At 42.7% G+C, this 14,842-nt stretch overlaps 1 protein-coding gene across 2 annotated transcripts; it reads left to right on the top strand.

Annotated features, from left to right (window-relative positions):
- On the top strand, positions 1-14,842 carry Mrps31 (mitochondrial ribosomal protein S31). 2 transcript variants are annotated; one of them, XM_057752637.1, is made up of 7 exons: positions 1-195; positions 2,112-2,399; positions 4,843-5,001; positions 6,161-6,301; positions 9,108-9,181; positions 13,086-13,226; positions 14,547-14,842. In XM_057752637.1, the coding sequence occupies exons 1-7, from the start codon at positions 71-73 to the stop codon at positions 14,774-14,776; spliced, it is 1,158 nt and encodes a 385-aa protein (XP_057608620.1). In that variant the 5' UTR covers positions 1-70; the 3' UTR covers positions 14,777-14,842. The 2 variants fall into 2 exon arrangements, with proteins under 2 accessions (XP_057608620.1, XP_057608619.1); XM_057752636.1 differs by having other exon boundaries at positions 13,083-13,226.

The following is a 14,842-nucleotide window of genomic DNA, read 5'->3' as shown; positions in this document are numbered from 1 at the left end:
CACTAGCTCGGTTGTGCCCTTGTTTGAGTGTGCTTCCGGTTGTGCTCTTGCTTGAGTTTATTTTTACACGATGCTTCGTAGAATCCCGGCGTTTATACGTCCTCGCCCCTTCTCGGGCCTCCCTTTGTCCCCTGGAAACTGGGATGTCTTAGTGACTGTGAGTGCGCTACCCGCGGCTCGGTCCGGAACTGTCTGGTAAGGCGTTCCGGGGTTTTTGGTCCCTCCGGTGTTCTGTGGCTCCCCAGTTCCTTTCCTTGCAGTCCTAGTTTCTCCAGCCGCCTGGGGTTGATACTGCAACCGTAGGCTTAGAAGCGGTTGTTTTAAATGTGGGCAAAGAGAAATCGTACAAGGCAGCTTGCCTAGTGTCGCGGTGGGTGTGGCAAACAGCTATGACAACCTGTCTTATCTCCTGGGTACTTTCTGCTGCACGCCTGCCCCTCATCTTGCTTGCTGCTACAAATCTTTGTACAGTCTCCAAAAAAGAGGTTGTTTTCTTGTATTCTGTGCGTCCCAAGATCTCTTGATGGCCTCATTAATGCTTCCCACTTTATTCCTTACTGCATTATTTAAAGTGCCTACGATATGTCAGTTACTGGTGTTGAGCTCTGAATAAGAAAGTCCTGCTATTCTGGACAGTTATTTAGTTCCACTAAAGAGGTAATTCAAGTACAGTGACGATGGCATAGGTAAGCACAGATTACTTCATTTTCTCAGCACATAACTATAGGAGAGCAAATAGGGACGCCTTCATGGCATCCTCCCTGGGCACCCCTGTTCTATCTAATATCGCGCTGAAGCAAGCTGACAATGGAGATGGAGAGGAACAACTCCACGGGAGGAAGAGACTGCACAAAGTAGAGTTAACGGGATGTGACATGATGAAGTAACGGAGTGGGCAAAGAGTCCAGCTCTTTCAGCTGACGGTCCTAGAGAATCCACAGAAGGAGAAGGATGTTTGAGAAAGAGTTTTAACTATGTCATCATTTTTAAAGTGTTAGCAGAGCTAACTTTTATCGTAGGAGCCTACATTATGAAGGATGAAGAATGTAAAATCAGCCTCTGAAGGGAACAATGTGGGGGTCTTTGATTTGGTGCCGGAGATCACATTCAGGGTTTCCTGCTTGCTAGACAAATGATCTGCTACTCACACCCCAGCAAATTAGGGGAAGTTCATGAGATAGTCTCAAAGAAAGTAAGTTCAGATGAGAGATTCGGAGCTTAGTTTTATCTATTTATTTTTATTGGCTTTTCGAGACAGGGTTTCTCTGTGTCTCTCTGGCTGTTCTGGACCTCAGTCTGTACACCAGGCTGGCCTCGAACTCACAGAGATTCACCTGCCTCTGCCTCTCTCAGTGCTGGGATTAAAGGCGTGTTATGCTAGGGATCTTAAATTATTTTGCTATAACACAGGTTATTTTTTGAAGTCCTAGAGCACTCTTGGAAAGAAACACTGTGGTAACCTGATTTCCACTTGTCTGTTAGAGTACCTTCAACATTAACTTTCAGATGCAAAATAACAGTAATTATCAGAGGGTTTTCCTAATGAATTGTACCACATTGATGCTATGTATTGGTCATGGCAAAAGTACCTTTGTAACTGAGTTTTCACTAATTCTCAAGTGACTGGTGAAGTAGCCTCAGGCATTTTTATAAGCAAATTACTTAGTTTTGGAGTTTGGGAAAGCTAGGTGATTGGCGTCTTAATGAATGGACTGTTCTCTGGAATCATAAGGCCAAAAAAGCTCCTTTTCCCATTAGTTGCTTTTAGGCATGGAATTTTATCTTAGCCACAGAAGAATAACAAAGACGCCCTGTGCAGTTAGTACTGTGGTTTTCGGTTTCCTTCTCTGTAAGAGGAGGCTGGTGCTGACCTTTGGAGTTGAGGTGGGGATGAAAACTGTACACAAGTCTTGCTGTATAAGTGAGGCCCAGGGTCTGTACTAACACATGACAAATTGCTTCCATTACGGTTGTTTATAATAATAGAAAGCAAAGGAAAACGGAAAGGGCTCAAATTGAAATTCTTCTCAGCGTAAAGCAGGTTCTTTTCAGTTACTACTTTAATATTTTGGCATTGTATTTTTCTATTATTCTTTAATATGTCATTCCAGGACAGAAAATAATATCCAAAGACATTTTGGCACTGGCAGCTCGATCTATAGCAAGAAAGATAGCCAGTCTGTTCCAGCTGGTGAAATTTCCCAGAAGACAGCAAAGAAGCAAGACAAAGGAGAGGAGACTTCAAAAAAAGACCTGCTAGGCATTATTAAGGACATGAAAGTTGAACGGAGCACAGTAAACATACAAACAGCAAAGCCTCGTGGCAGAAAACCTTCTACCATTTTGGAGGCTACAGTTGGCAGGCATCCCAGAGCTCCAGGAGATCCTCCAGAGAAGAGGTAAATACCAAATCAATGTTCTTGGAGACCAATCTGTGGTGTCCCAATAAGCCTTTTCTTATAGTAAACAAGCTATTAAATTATAGTACTCGAGACATTGAAATAATGAAGCAGTAGAGGGCCTCTAATAGTTACTTCAGGGGTGTGTGTGTGTGCGCGCGCGCACATGTGTGTATATTTAAGGGAAAAGCAGATATTTGTAGCCAGGTATGGTGGTGGTACTTGGCTATAATCCCAGCGCTTGGGAGCAAGAAACAGAGTATTGTGAATTTGAGGCCAACCTGAGTTACATAGACTTTATCTCAGAAAAACAATAATAATAATAATAAAATACACATACATATCTAAGTACTCATTCTGGACTACATTTTGGCAGGGCACACATCTGTATTCCAAGCACTCAGGTTAGACCATGCATACTACAGGATTACTTTGTTCTCCTGGACTCTTGTCTTTGCTTCCTGAAGGATAGGCACAGGCACCGTACTTAACCACAGCACTGCTCTGAAGGAACTGAAATTAGAAATGTTGGTCTGTGCAGCAGTGATGTGGTAGATATAAAAAAAAAAAAAATCTTGAAACCTTCTGACTTGGTCCAAGAAGAGGCTGTGGACAAGGTCGGTGAATGGAATACATTTGTTCTGAGTTTGAAGAAAAGTTTTTTCTTTTCTTTTTTTTTTTTTTAAATATTTATTTATTTATTTATTTATTTATTTATTTATTTATTTATTATGTATACAATATTCTGTCTATGTGTATGCCTGCAGGCCCGAAGAGGGCACCTGACCCCATTACAGATGGTTGTGAGCCACCATGTGGTTGCTGGGAATTGAACTCAGGACCTTTGGAAGAGCAAGCAATGCTCTTAACCTCTGAGCCATCTCTCCAGCCCAGAAAAGTTTTTTGTAATAATTTTATTTAACCATCCAGGCATCAGATGGTATCCCCAACCATGTTCTTACTTTTTTATTTTGAGAGAGAGTTTCACTAAGTTGCACAGGCTAGCCCTGGACTCACTTTGTCCCCAAACACAGCACGCTCTTGTGGTCCTCCTGTCTCAGCTTCCTGAGGAGTTGAGATTACAGGCCTGGGCCCGACCAGATCCCTCCCATCTTTCTCTTAGAATCCAGTGTCTGCAAATTTGAGATAGTCATAGTATTTGCTTCACGATTGCAGTGTAACAATTACTCCACACATGACCGGCCTTCCCTCCCTCCCTTCTTCCTTTCTGGTCATAATCAAAGCTCACTAATATGGCTACAATGGTTGCATTATAGATTGACCCAAACACACTCTCATAAAATGACCATTTTTATACTCACAGAGAAGAAGACGTCTGAGGCCTCAGCTGGAGGCTATGAGAATCTCTGAGATCACCTGAAGTTTGCTCCCTCGCTACCAGCTGAGCCCTTAGCTGGGCTACTAGCAGAAGCAGCCACATGAGCTGTTAGGTTGCTCTGGCATTTTCACAGGCTAGTGCCTGGGTACCAGGGATGAATGTCAAGAGAATGTAGGGGAAGATGTATTTTTTTAATGACCTGGCATTGGAGTTAGGTTGAATGACTGCCGTCAGTTCACATTGATGTATGTGGGTCTGCTTTATTTTTAAACCCACAGAAACTGCTTTAGAGAGAAAGGGAAAGAAAGAGAGAAAAAGAAAGAAAAAAGTCTTTACCTGAGAATCATGCTGTTAAGCTTGCGGGGCAAATGCTTTCCCAATAGTAAGTGACCTCACTGGTCCGCACCCAGCTTTTTCACACATTCTGGGGATCGAACTCAGATTCTCAGGGTTGCATGGCAAGCACCTCGCTGACTGAATCATCTCCATAGCCCTCAATTCCCGCTTTTCTCCCAAGACAGGATCTCCTTACATAGCCTGGGTTAGCCCTGAACTTGTGATCCTCTTGCTGTAGCTTCTGAGTACAGGAATTGCAGGCGTGAACCACCATGCACGGGTGCCCGTGGTGTGTGGCCTCAAGTATTTATTAACTTAGAGTATCGTGTTTCAGAGTTTCTGTGTTCCCAGCACTGAAGCAGTACATATGTGGTGTGTGTAACGGGTATACGTAAGAATACAGTAGTTCTGTGGCTGAGGTAAGCAATTGTGAGTTACAGACCAGCCTAGTGAGATCCAGTCTCAACACAGACAAACAAGCAACAAAGCCACCTAGAAAACCATGTTGAATATTTGAGAATTCTTGCTTTTGTGGAAATTGAATACTTTTTTTCGTGAGTTTTCTTCCCCACGTTGTTTTACTTTTGGTTAAACTAGTGATGTACTAACTTACTCTGGTTTACTTTTGATTAAAGAGTGATGTCCTAACTTACTCTGGTTTACTTTTGATTAAAGAGTGATGTCCTAACTTACTCTGGTTTACTTTTGATTAAAGAGTGATGTCCTAACTTATTCTGGTTTTCCTTCCTCGTTTCATTTTCCGTTTAGAAATGAGTTCCTGAGTCTTGAGCTGGTGGCAGCCGTGTCTGCTGTTGCAGATTCTCTACCTTTCGACAAGCAGACAACCAAGTCGGATCTGCTCAAGCAGCTTCAGCAACACGAGGAGGAGTCGAGGGCTCAGAAAGCCAGAGAGAAGCGCAAGATTAGGTCAGTGGTCAGATGTCATGCCTGTCATGCTTAGGTCTCCCAGTGCCTGGTGCATGGCACACATCCGTGTTACATACAAAATCCACCTCATGGGCCAGCGAGGTGACTCAGTAGGTAAAGGTGCCTACTGCCATATCTGGTGGCCTTCTGTCTCCAAGCCTGGTGGCCTTCTGTCTCCAAGCCCTCACGTCTGACGGAGAGCACTCACGCCACCAACTGTCTGCCGACCTCTGCATATGTACTGTGTTGTGCTCTGCCTACACACATGCCCATCGCACATAACAATAAAACTTAGAACATTTGCTTGGTAAGAGCAAGGACTTCCAGCTCCTGAGCCACCTCTCCAGCTGCTGTTTGTTGTATTTAATTGAGTGGCTAAGCTATTCTTTTAGGAACTTACAAACAAATAAGATAGTTTCTCTGAGAAATTAAACATTCCATTGGTTTTGCTCACACTGTGATGTCAGACACAGTCCCTCCTCATTTCCTTATGCTTGAGCTCAGCTTTTCAACATATTCTCTTTATTTTAAAAACTGTTCCATGTGTGTGTGTCTAAGTGTGTGTATCTACGCTGTGTGCGTGCAGGAACCTGTGGAATCAGAAGAGGGTGTTGGTCCCTGGAACTGGAGTTGAAGGAGTTGCCATGTGGGTCCTGGGACCAAAGAATCCTGGTCTCCCTCCCTCCCTCCCTCCCTCCCTCCCTCCCTCCCTCCCTCCCTCCCTCCCTCCCTCCCTCCCTTCTTTCTTTCTTTCTTTCTTTAGATTTATTATGTATAGTGTTCTGCCTGCATGTCTGCCTGCAGGCCAGAAGAGCTGGCATTACAGATCTCATTACAGATGGTTGTGAGCCACCATGTGGGTGCTAGGAATTGAACTCAGGACCTCTGGAGGAGCACTCAGTGCTCTTAACCTCTGAGCCATCTCTCCAGCCCCTCAAATAAAAATTTCTTAATAAGAGTATATTTTAAAAATTGGAGACATGCATCTTGATGTCTATGTCATGTGAGTATAAGTGTGTGACTTATTTACTCATAAATCTTTACACTCTCATTGGGGCATAAGAGTGAAGTAAGAACGAAATGGTATGTCTCCTCTTGAGAAAAGTGTGCTGCTCCGATGCATCTGAGACTCCTAATGCACTGGACCTTTTTATTTCAGTTTCCGTCACATAATATCAGATATGAAAATTGCCAGGTCCACTTCTACAAGAGTTAGTACCAGACCACAGCACCAGATTCAGTTTGATGAAGAAATGGACAACTCTCTTGACCAGGCGAAGCTCACTGATGTAAAAAAAAGGTATTGGAGCTCTGTAGTCTACCGGATTTTGTTTGTGTAGTTTTCTACTCCAATTGTCGTCTTAATTTATTCTGCATATTATCACTGATAGATCCAAGGTCATTGTGGATACCTAGTTAGGGTTCCTATTGCTGTGATCAAGCACCATGACCAACCTGGGAAGGAAAGGGTTTATTTCATCTCCAGTTCCAGGTAACAGAATCAGAGAAGTCAGGGCAAGAACTCAAGGCAGAAATCTAGCGGCAGGAACTGAAGCAGAGGCCATGGAAGAGCACTGCTTCCTGACATGGTCACACTGCCTCTTTTAGTTTGCTGTATTCTACAACTCAGGACCACTTGCCCAGTGAGCTGGGCCCTCCCACATCAATCATCCACTGATAATATCATCAGTTAAAAAAATAGGCCACAGGTTTGGCCACAGGCCAGTGTAGTGAAGTCCTAGCATGCTGGGGTCGTGCATCCAACACAAAGGCACAGGTGGCGAATGGCGACCCCAAGAAAGGCTCGCAGGCTTTTTCATACAACTAAAGGAGTTCTAACCACAGTGTGCTCTTTTTGTCTAGGACTGGCTTACCAAGTGGAATCGTATTAGTACGTTTCTTTTGGTTAGGGCTAACGGGTTGGCTAAGGATATAGCTTTTACTTGGGCAAGTCTGGACAAGTCCCAGGCTTTGTCCTTATTTGGTTATAAGGTAATGAGGGGTTTGGCCCAGGCTGAGGACGCAGTTCCCCTTGTCCTCACTGTCAGGGGCGTTGTGATTCATGTCTTCCTCAGAGACTGTCTTGTTCTGTTTCAAGAGGCAGGAACTGAGGCCTAGTTCTTAACTGAATTATTAGGACCTGTCATGATATTTGCCTGGCCCTCTTATAAAACGGAACAGTTTGGGGAAAAGTTTGCAGGCAACAATCAGTCCAGTTCCAGGTGCACAGTGAAGCTGAAGGTGTGACGACATAGAAACTCTTGTCCAAAGTACATGTGACCATGGGCGTGGGTCCCATAGCTGAAAGGCCTAGAACCTAGTGTGGTCTCTGACTGAGGTAGCACAGAGGTCAGCAGCCATAGAGCACGTGTGATGTCTTCCCTAAGGAGGGGGGGAGAATCTGGGATAATCATTCTGAGGAGTTAGGGTGAGATCACCAGGTCATTAACTAAATCCACTCTCAGCTCTGCAATGATAATGTTTAGTAGGGAAAAGAACCTGAGGCCTCGGGGGCACTTCTGGACAGAAAGGCCTGTTTTGTTGTCATTGATTTTAGGGTCAGGGTCTTACTATGTAAGCCAGATGGCCAGGGTGGCTTGGAATTCCATCCTTCTGCCTCTGCCTTCCAAGTGCTAGGATTGCTGGCAGCAGAACTCCAGGAAGGCCAGTGTTTACAGCTACAAGGTGACCTAATGGAGCAAACCTTTGACGTGGATGAGGTCTCTTTTGTTTCTTTTAATTTGCAACTTTTCCCACTTTTTTGTTTGTTTTCTTTTTCTTTTCTTTTTTTTTTTTTTTTGATCTTTCGAGACAGGATTTCTCTGTAGCTTTTTTTTAGTTCCTGCCCTGGAACTAGCTCTTGTAGACCAGGCTGGCCTCCAACTCACAGAGATCCGCCTGCCTCTGCCTCCCGAGTGCTGGGATTAAAGGCGTTCGCCACCACCGCCCGGCTTGTTTTCATTTTTCAAGACAGGGTTTCTCTGTAACTTTGGAGACTGTCCTGGAACTCACTTTGTAGATCAAGCTGGACTCAAACTCAAGGGATCCGCCTGCCTCTGCCTCCCGAGTGCTGGGATTAAAGGAGTGTGCTACCACCGCCTGGCTTCACATTTTTTAGTAAAGGAATTTGATTGAGAAAAGAAATTTCAAAGTTATATTTAAAACTATTCTGGTAGTTTATGAACTGTTTTTTTAATCTGTTAGTAGTTTTATTCAAGTAAATAAGTAAATTGAAAAAAAAAAGGTGTTTCTTTCTGTTGAAAGAGTGAACTGTTGATAAAGCAGTCTGTCCTGGTTTCCTTTCTGTGATGTGATTGAATGCCCTGAGGTTCTTGCCTACAGCCCTGGGGGCTGGGAAGTCAAAGCAGGGACCTGAAGCCAAGATCCTGTCACGTCCACAGTCAAAAGTATGGAGACATGTGTGTTCTCTATACTTACAAAGCCCAGGATCTTCTTGGGCTTGATGCCACCAAATCAACTAAGGAGATCCCTCACTGAGAGGTCCTGCCTTGATGTAGGCAATGCCTCATTGAGATTTCTTCCTGGTGACTGTAGGTTGTGCCAAGTTGACAAACATCATAATTAGTTAGAGTATATCAGAAGTTGCACATTAATTCTCTGACATTAATTTCAGCAGTTTGTAAAAATGGCTATGTAAAGAAAGTTAAGAATTACTTTTAAATTACAGATTGATTGCTTTATAAAATAGCATGTTTTATCTGTGCCTTCTTCTACCACTATAATTTATAGCTAAAACTTTCACTGCTTTCTGTCTCAAGAACAAATGTTTACTTTACTGGTTTCTATTTTTGCAGATTTTTATTGATTTCTGTAACACCAAGTTTTCTAGAACTTTCAGTTGAGTATTTTGAAAATTAAACTTAGCTGGTTTGTTATATTATAAAGCAGAAATCCAAGTGCATATGTTCTTTTTTCACTTATGAGTCCTAAAATTATGGTGATTTAGCTGCAATGTCAATGGAGGTCAATGTGATTGTCTTTAATTACTACATAGATTGTTTCATGTAATCTTTTCCTTAAGCATTTTTGTTGACATTTTATAAATATATCTTACTAAGATTTTTTTCCAAATGTTTTTATCTTAGGAAAAGTTTATTCAAGGGGAAAAGACTTTCCATTTTTGACGTGAAGGCGTTTGCTGATGAAGCACCTGAGGCAGGTTTGTTAAGAATAAGACTTCTCGCCGGGCGGTGGTGGCACACGCCTTTAATCCCAGCACTCGGGAGGCAGAGGCAGGCGGATCTCTGTGAGTTCGAGACCAGCCTGGTCTACAAGAGCTAGTTCCAGGACAGGCTCCAAAACCACAGGGAAACCCTGTCTCGAAAAAACAAAAAAAAAAAGAATAAGACTTCTCCAGGTGGAGACGCACTCTTTCTAAGATGGCCTTGGTGTTTTGATTGTAACAGTTGGGTGTTTGTGGTTTCTTATTTCTTGCTGTCGTTGACCTAGGTCTTGCCTGTGAATATAGTTGTTGATCTGCTTATTTGGGTCATGCTTCCCCCTTAAAATATTGCATCCTTTGGGATCTTGAGAGATAAGTGCTACCAGATAAATAATCCAGAGCTATGAATTGGCTGCTATTTTTGGTTAGAAAGTGTTATTCACCCACCATTTGCCTTATAACACTCTGCTTTTACCTGAAGATAACTAATCTGTAGTTCCTGATTTTGAGCAGCTCACTACCCAGAATAGGAGAGCATGCATACACACACACACACACACACACACACACACACAATTGAATACTTTTCAATTTGGTTAATTTGGCTGCTTGACAATCTTTTCAAAAAACTAACTTTTCATTTCATTAATTCTTTGTTTGTTTCTGAAATATTAATACCAACTCTGATTTTGATTATCTCTTACCATCTATTTTTTGGGGTATTGTTATTGTTTTTCCAATGCCTTCAGGTGCTTCATTAAATTATTAATTTGAGACCTCAAAAATTTTTATGTAGTTACTTGATTCTATATTTCTCTTAGGAATTGCTTCAGTATGTCCCAAATTTTTGTATGTATGTTTTCAATTATAGAAATTATTTAATTTCGTTTTTGATTTCTTCCTTGACCCAATTATCATTCAGCAGCATGTTGTTTAGTCTTCCATCTGTTTGTGTAATTTCTGCAATTATACAGCTTTATCCCATTGTGGTCAGACAGAATGCAGGATGTGATCTCAATTTTCTGTATTTTTTTGAAGTTTGTTTTGTGTCCTAATATATATTAGGACAAAAACACAATCTAATTTGAAGAAATTGCTCCTGAGAAGGATGCATATTCCTTAGTATTTGGGTGGAATATTCGGTAGATATCTTGTTGGCCCGTTTTATATATGATGTCATCAAACTCCAGAGTTTCTCCATTTAGTTTTTTTTCGGGATGACCAGTATGGGTGAGAGTAGACTGTTGAACTCACATGCCTTCACTGTGTTGGGGTCAGTCTGTGGTTCTAGATCTAACTAACGATGTTTCTTTTATGAAATTGGACGTTCCTGTATTTGGTGAGTATATATTTAAGACTGTACTAATCTCCTGGTTCATTTTTTTTTCCTTTGATGAGTTTGATATGCCTTTCTTTGTTCTGACTCGTTTAGTTTCACGTCTTATTTTGTCAAGTATTAGAATAGTTATGCCTGCTTTTTTCAAGTTCCTTTGCTTGGAATACTTTACACCGGGTGGTGCTTGCCGGTAATGGTGAGGTGTGTTTCTTGGACTAGGGCTGTCAGAATGTGGGGAGCTAACATGGGGAACATGGGTAGCCTACCTGGGTCTCTGGAGTGTCCCTGATAGGGGACTTATCCTGGTTAGTTTTTTGTCAACTTGACAACAATTTAGAGTAATTTGCAAAGATGGGATGTCAATTGAGGAAACGCCCCTACCAGAGTGACCTGTGAGCAAGCGGTGGGGGTGTTTTTGTTGTTGTTGTTTAATGTTTTATGTGGAGGGTCCAGTCCACTATACCAGTCCTGGGCAGGTGGTCCTATGGCATATAAAAAGGTAGACTAAGTAAGCCATGAGGAGCAAGCCAGTAAGCAATGTTCTTCTACCAGTTCCTGCCCTGATTTCCCTGGATGTTAGATTACAATCTGTAAGATGGGATAAACCCTTTTCTCCCCAAGCTGCTTTTGGTCATAGTGTTTTCTCATGGCAGTGGAACCCTAACTGAGGCAGGACCAGTCTGGGATATAGTGAGACCCAGAGGGTTGGCAAGGCAGGAAGAAGTGGTAGTCCTTGGCTAGCAGCACACTCCAAAGGATGGAGAGGCCAGGAGGTGGTGGCAGTTCTTGGCACACAACCATAGGACTTTGGGGTGATCGAATGAAGGCGTGTTGTGGAGTACAGTTGTCATGCCTGTGTCTCCACACCGTGGGGGGTAGGTAGCTGGAGAGTTCCTGGTAGCTTATAGTTTTGTTTTGTTTTTTTTTTTTTTTTTTTTTTTTGGTTTTTCGAGACAGGGTTTCTCTGTGGTTTTTGGAGCCTGTCCTGGAACTAGCTCTTGTAGACCAGGCTGGTCTCGAACTCACAGAGATCCGCCTGCCTCTGCCTCCCAAGTGCTGGGATTAAAGGCGTGCGCCACCACCGCCCGGCATAGTTTTGTTTTTAACTTTTTAATTAACTCAAATTGTTTTGCCAAAGTGCTTCTACCATTTTATATCACCATTGGCAATGGCTGGTGAGAGTGTGACTCATTCTTGAAAGATGATTTAAGTTTCAAAAGGAAATAAGTGATTAAAGCATAGAAGGTGGTGAACACAGCCGCCATCTCTTTATTACCTTACTCCTGGGGCTGATTGTCGAGATTAAATTAAATGTGTTTAAAAACATTTTTCATAGACGGAATGCTCAGAATTTATTAGTATTTTTTCCTTTTTCTTGACAGGCCCTCCTGTAGCTCAGGTTCTAGGTAGTCATGAATGACCTTGAACTCTGTAGGAGGCACAGAGGAGCTCTGGGGAGCCAGGCCTGTTAAACAGCTGGGCTATCTCTTCAGAAGGCTGGGAGCAGAGGTGGTAATAGCCTGGTGATGTTTGCTGTCTGTGGTTAGACCACACCAGATTCTTGCCCAGACCCTCTTATCAGCTTGTATTTCTCAGAACTGTGTTCATGGAAATCATGTCACATGTAGTCTTTCTATAGAGCCATCTCTGTGAAGTTGCCACATGGACTTTAAAGAGAGCTTTGGTGTAGTCGTGTCTTAACCTTTATTGTGTACACAGGGTTGAGTTCATCACCACCAGGAAATATTTTTCCAAATTGTGCTGTGCCTAAAATGAACACTTGAGGTCGGAGTCTGTTTGAACCAACACCAGCTGCTGAGTTGTGTTGAACCAGACTTCTCTGTGCCTCTCTCTGATCAGCAGTCTCCTGGCCCGTGGTGTTTGCAAGACCCCTGCACCTCTGGCATTAGTGTTGTGACTACAGACATTCACCACCTTGACCGCCTATGTCATTATTACTGTTTTTTTTCCCTTAAAAATTGTTTTAGGCTGACGGTTTTGACAGAATTTGTGCAATAGGTGGCAATAATAGCCTGGCATGGTGTTAGTGAAAGCTAGGTTGCCATTGTTACTCGTACATTCTAGTTTTCATTTTTGCTTCTGGTTTAGCTCCTGGTAGCCTTCCATTACAAACTAATTCTAAATAACAAGTCCAAAAATATCTATCAACATAGACATGATAATAACATTTTAAAATTAATTTTCATTCACTTTCTGTTTGTTTATATGTTTGTTTGCTCCGTCTGAGAACATGTAGTTCTGTGGGAAATCACACGTAGGTAGTCAGGCTTGGTGGCCAGTGCCACCCTCTGAGCTGTCTGGCTAATAATTACATTTTTAAGAAGACATTTACAGTTTGGTTGATGTCCCTGGGAGACCTGCTCTGTTCGAAGGGGAGATGGCAGGGGAAGCTGGAGGTGGGGACTGGGAGGGAAGGTGGGGGGAGAGTCTGGGGAGGGGGGAAGAACTGTGGTCAGGATATGATATATGAGAGAATAATAAAAATTAATAACAAAAATAGAAAAGACATTTACATTTTCCTGTTTTTTTTCAATCACACAGCAGCACCCCCTTCTCTCTGGGAGATAGAATTTGCTAAGCAGCTGGCCACAGTCAACGAACAGCCTTTGGGGAATGGCTTTGAGGAGATGATCCAGTGGACGAAAGAGGGGAAGCTGTGGGAGTTCCCAATTAACAACGAAGCAGGTCAGTGTTACTTCAGACTCCTGACAGTTATCAGCTAGAGCTTGTTCCGGAGGGGTTCCATCTTAGCGTGCAGCTAGGTGCATGTGGATCTTAGAGCACTGGTGTCTGAGAAGAAGCCTAGCAAAGTTGTTTTAAATTGTTGTTTACAGATGGTTGGAATTTTATTTAATTCTAGATATTTGATAATGAAAATAAAGAAGTAAAATTATATATCAGAATGTCTCATGGGAACCATGGGTATACTTGAGCAGTGGAGTGCTTGCCTAGTGCACCTGAGGGCCTCGGTCGCATCCTCAGGACCATAAACTGGACATGGTAGCCCACGGGTTTAGTCCCGCTTATGGGAGGTTGGGACAGGAGAATCAGAAGTTCAAGGTCATCCTCAGCTTTAGGACTTGTATACAGATGTTTGAGGAAACCTTGGAAGTCAGTTTTCCCTTTCACCATGTTCTGAGACAGATTCTGTCTTGCTTACTGCTGGTCCTGCCTGCTGACCCAGAGGATTCCCGCAATTCTCCTGTCTTGCCTCCCATTTCTAGTAGGGGCTACACGGGGAGTGCAGAGGTGTGTCCTATTGCATCTGGCTTTCTCACATGGGTTCTGAGGACCAACTCGAGTCACCAGACTTGGGCGGAAAGCCATCTCCCCAGTCAGTCCCCGATCTTATTTTTATGGCTTGGCATGTATTTGGACCGTTTACATTTAAAGTAATTGTTGAGCCAGGGGTGGTGTTCCACAGCCGCACTCTAGCTTTTGGGGTGTGGAGGCAGGAGCGTCAGGACCAGGCTGGGTGAGGTGAGAGCCTGTCTGAAAAGCAAAACAAAAATGAGAGTTTACTGAATTGCTGGAATATAACCCTGCGCCTTTCGTTATTTATATTTTTGTATTTATCATTTGTGTTTTCTTCTTTTGAACTACTTGAAAATCTTTTCTATGAATCTGTCTTATTTTACATTCAAATACTTACACACTAACTTTCATCATAGTTTCTCAGATGTTAGCAATATTCGTGAGCAACAGCTGTTTCTTCTATAGGTGGGAGAGCCGCTGTATCTCAGCTGCTTCTATTTAGTCTCTGCAGCATCCCTAGGAGGGCGTCCTCTTAGTCCTCGTGCTGTCTCTACAACCCTAGGAGGGCGTCCTCTTAGTCCTCGTGCTGTGTCTGGAGAAACTGATGCTCACAGTCACATTTAAGTTGGTGGTTAAACTAGGTCTAATGTCACAATTTGTGCTTCTAACTAACTCTGATGCATCATTAGTGTTATTTTATGATGCGGGTTTTACGCTCACAATCATGTTACTTTCAATTTTATTCCCCAGGTTTTGATGATGATGGCTCAGAATTCCATGAACATATATTTTTGGATAAGTACCTGGAGGGTTTCCCCAAGCAAGGACCAATTCGCAACTTCATGGAGCTGGTGACAAATGGCCTTTCAAAAAACCCGTACCTGAGCGTTAAACAGAAGGTGGAGCATATAGAGTGGTTTAAAAAGTACTTCAATGAAAAGAGGGACGTTCTCAAGGAAAATAACATAGCGTTCGCTTGACATCATGAAGAAAATTTTTATTTAAACTTTTGAAGATGTGTATTATAGCTAAATAAAAATTTTATT

Source organism: Chionomys nivalis, chromosome 20, assembly GCF_950005125.1.
Source record: "Chionomys nivalis chromosome 20, mChiNiv1.1, whole genome shotgun sequence".
NCBI classification, from domain to species: Eukaryota; Metazoa; Chordata; class Mammalia; order Rodentia; family Cricetidae; genus Chionomys; species Chionomys nivalis.
The sequence above is the reverse complement of the archived record's forward strand: the minus strand, read 5'-3'. Positions and strand labels throughout refer to the sequence as shown.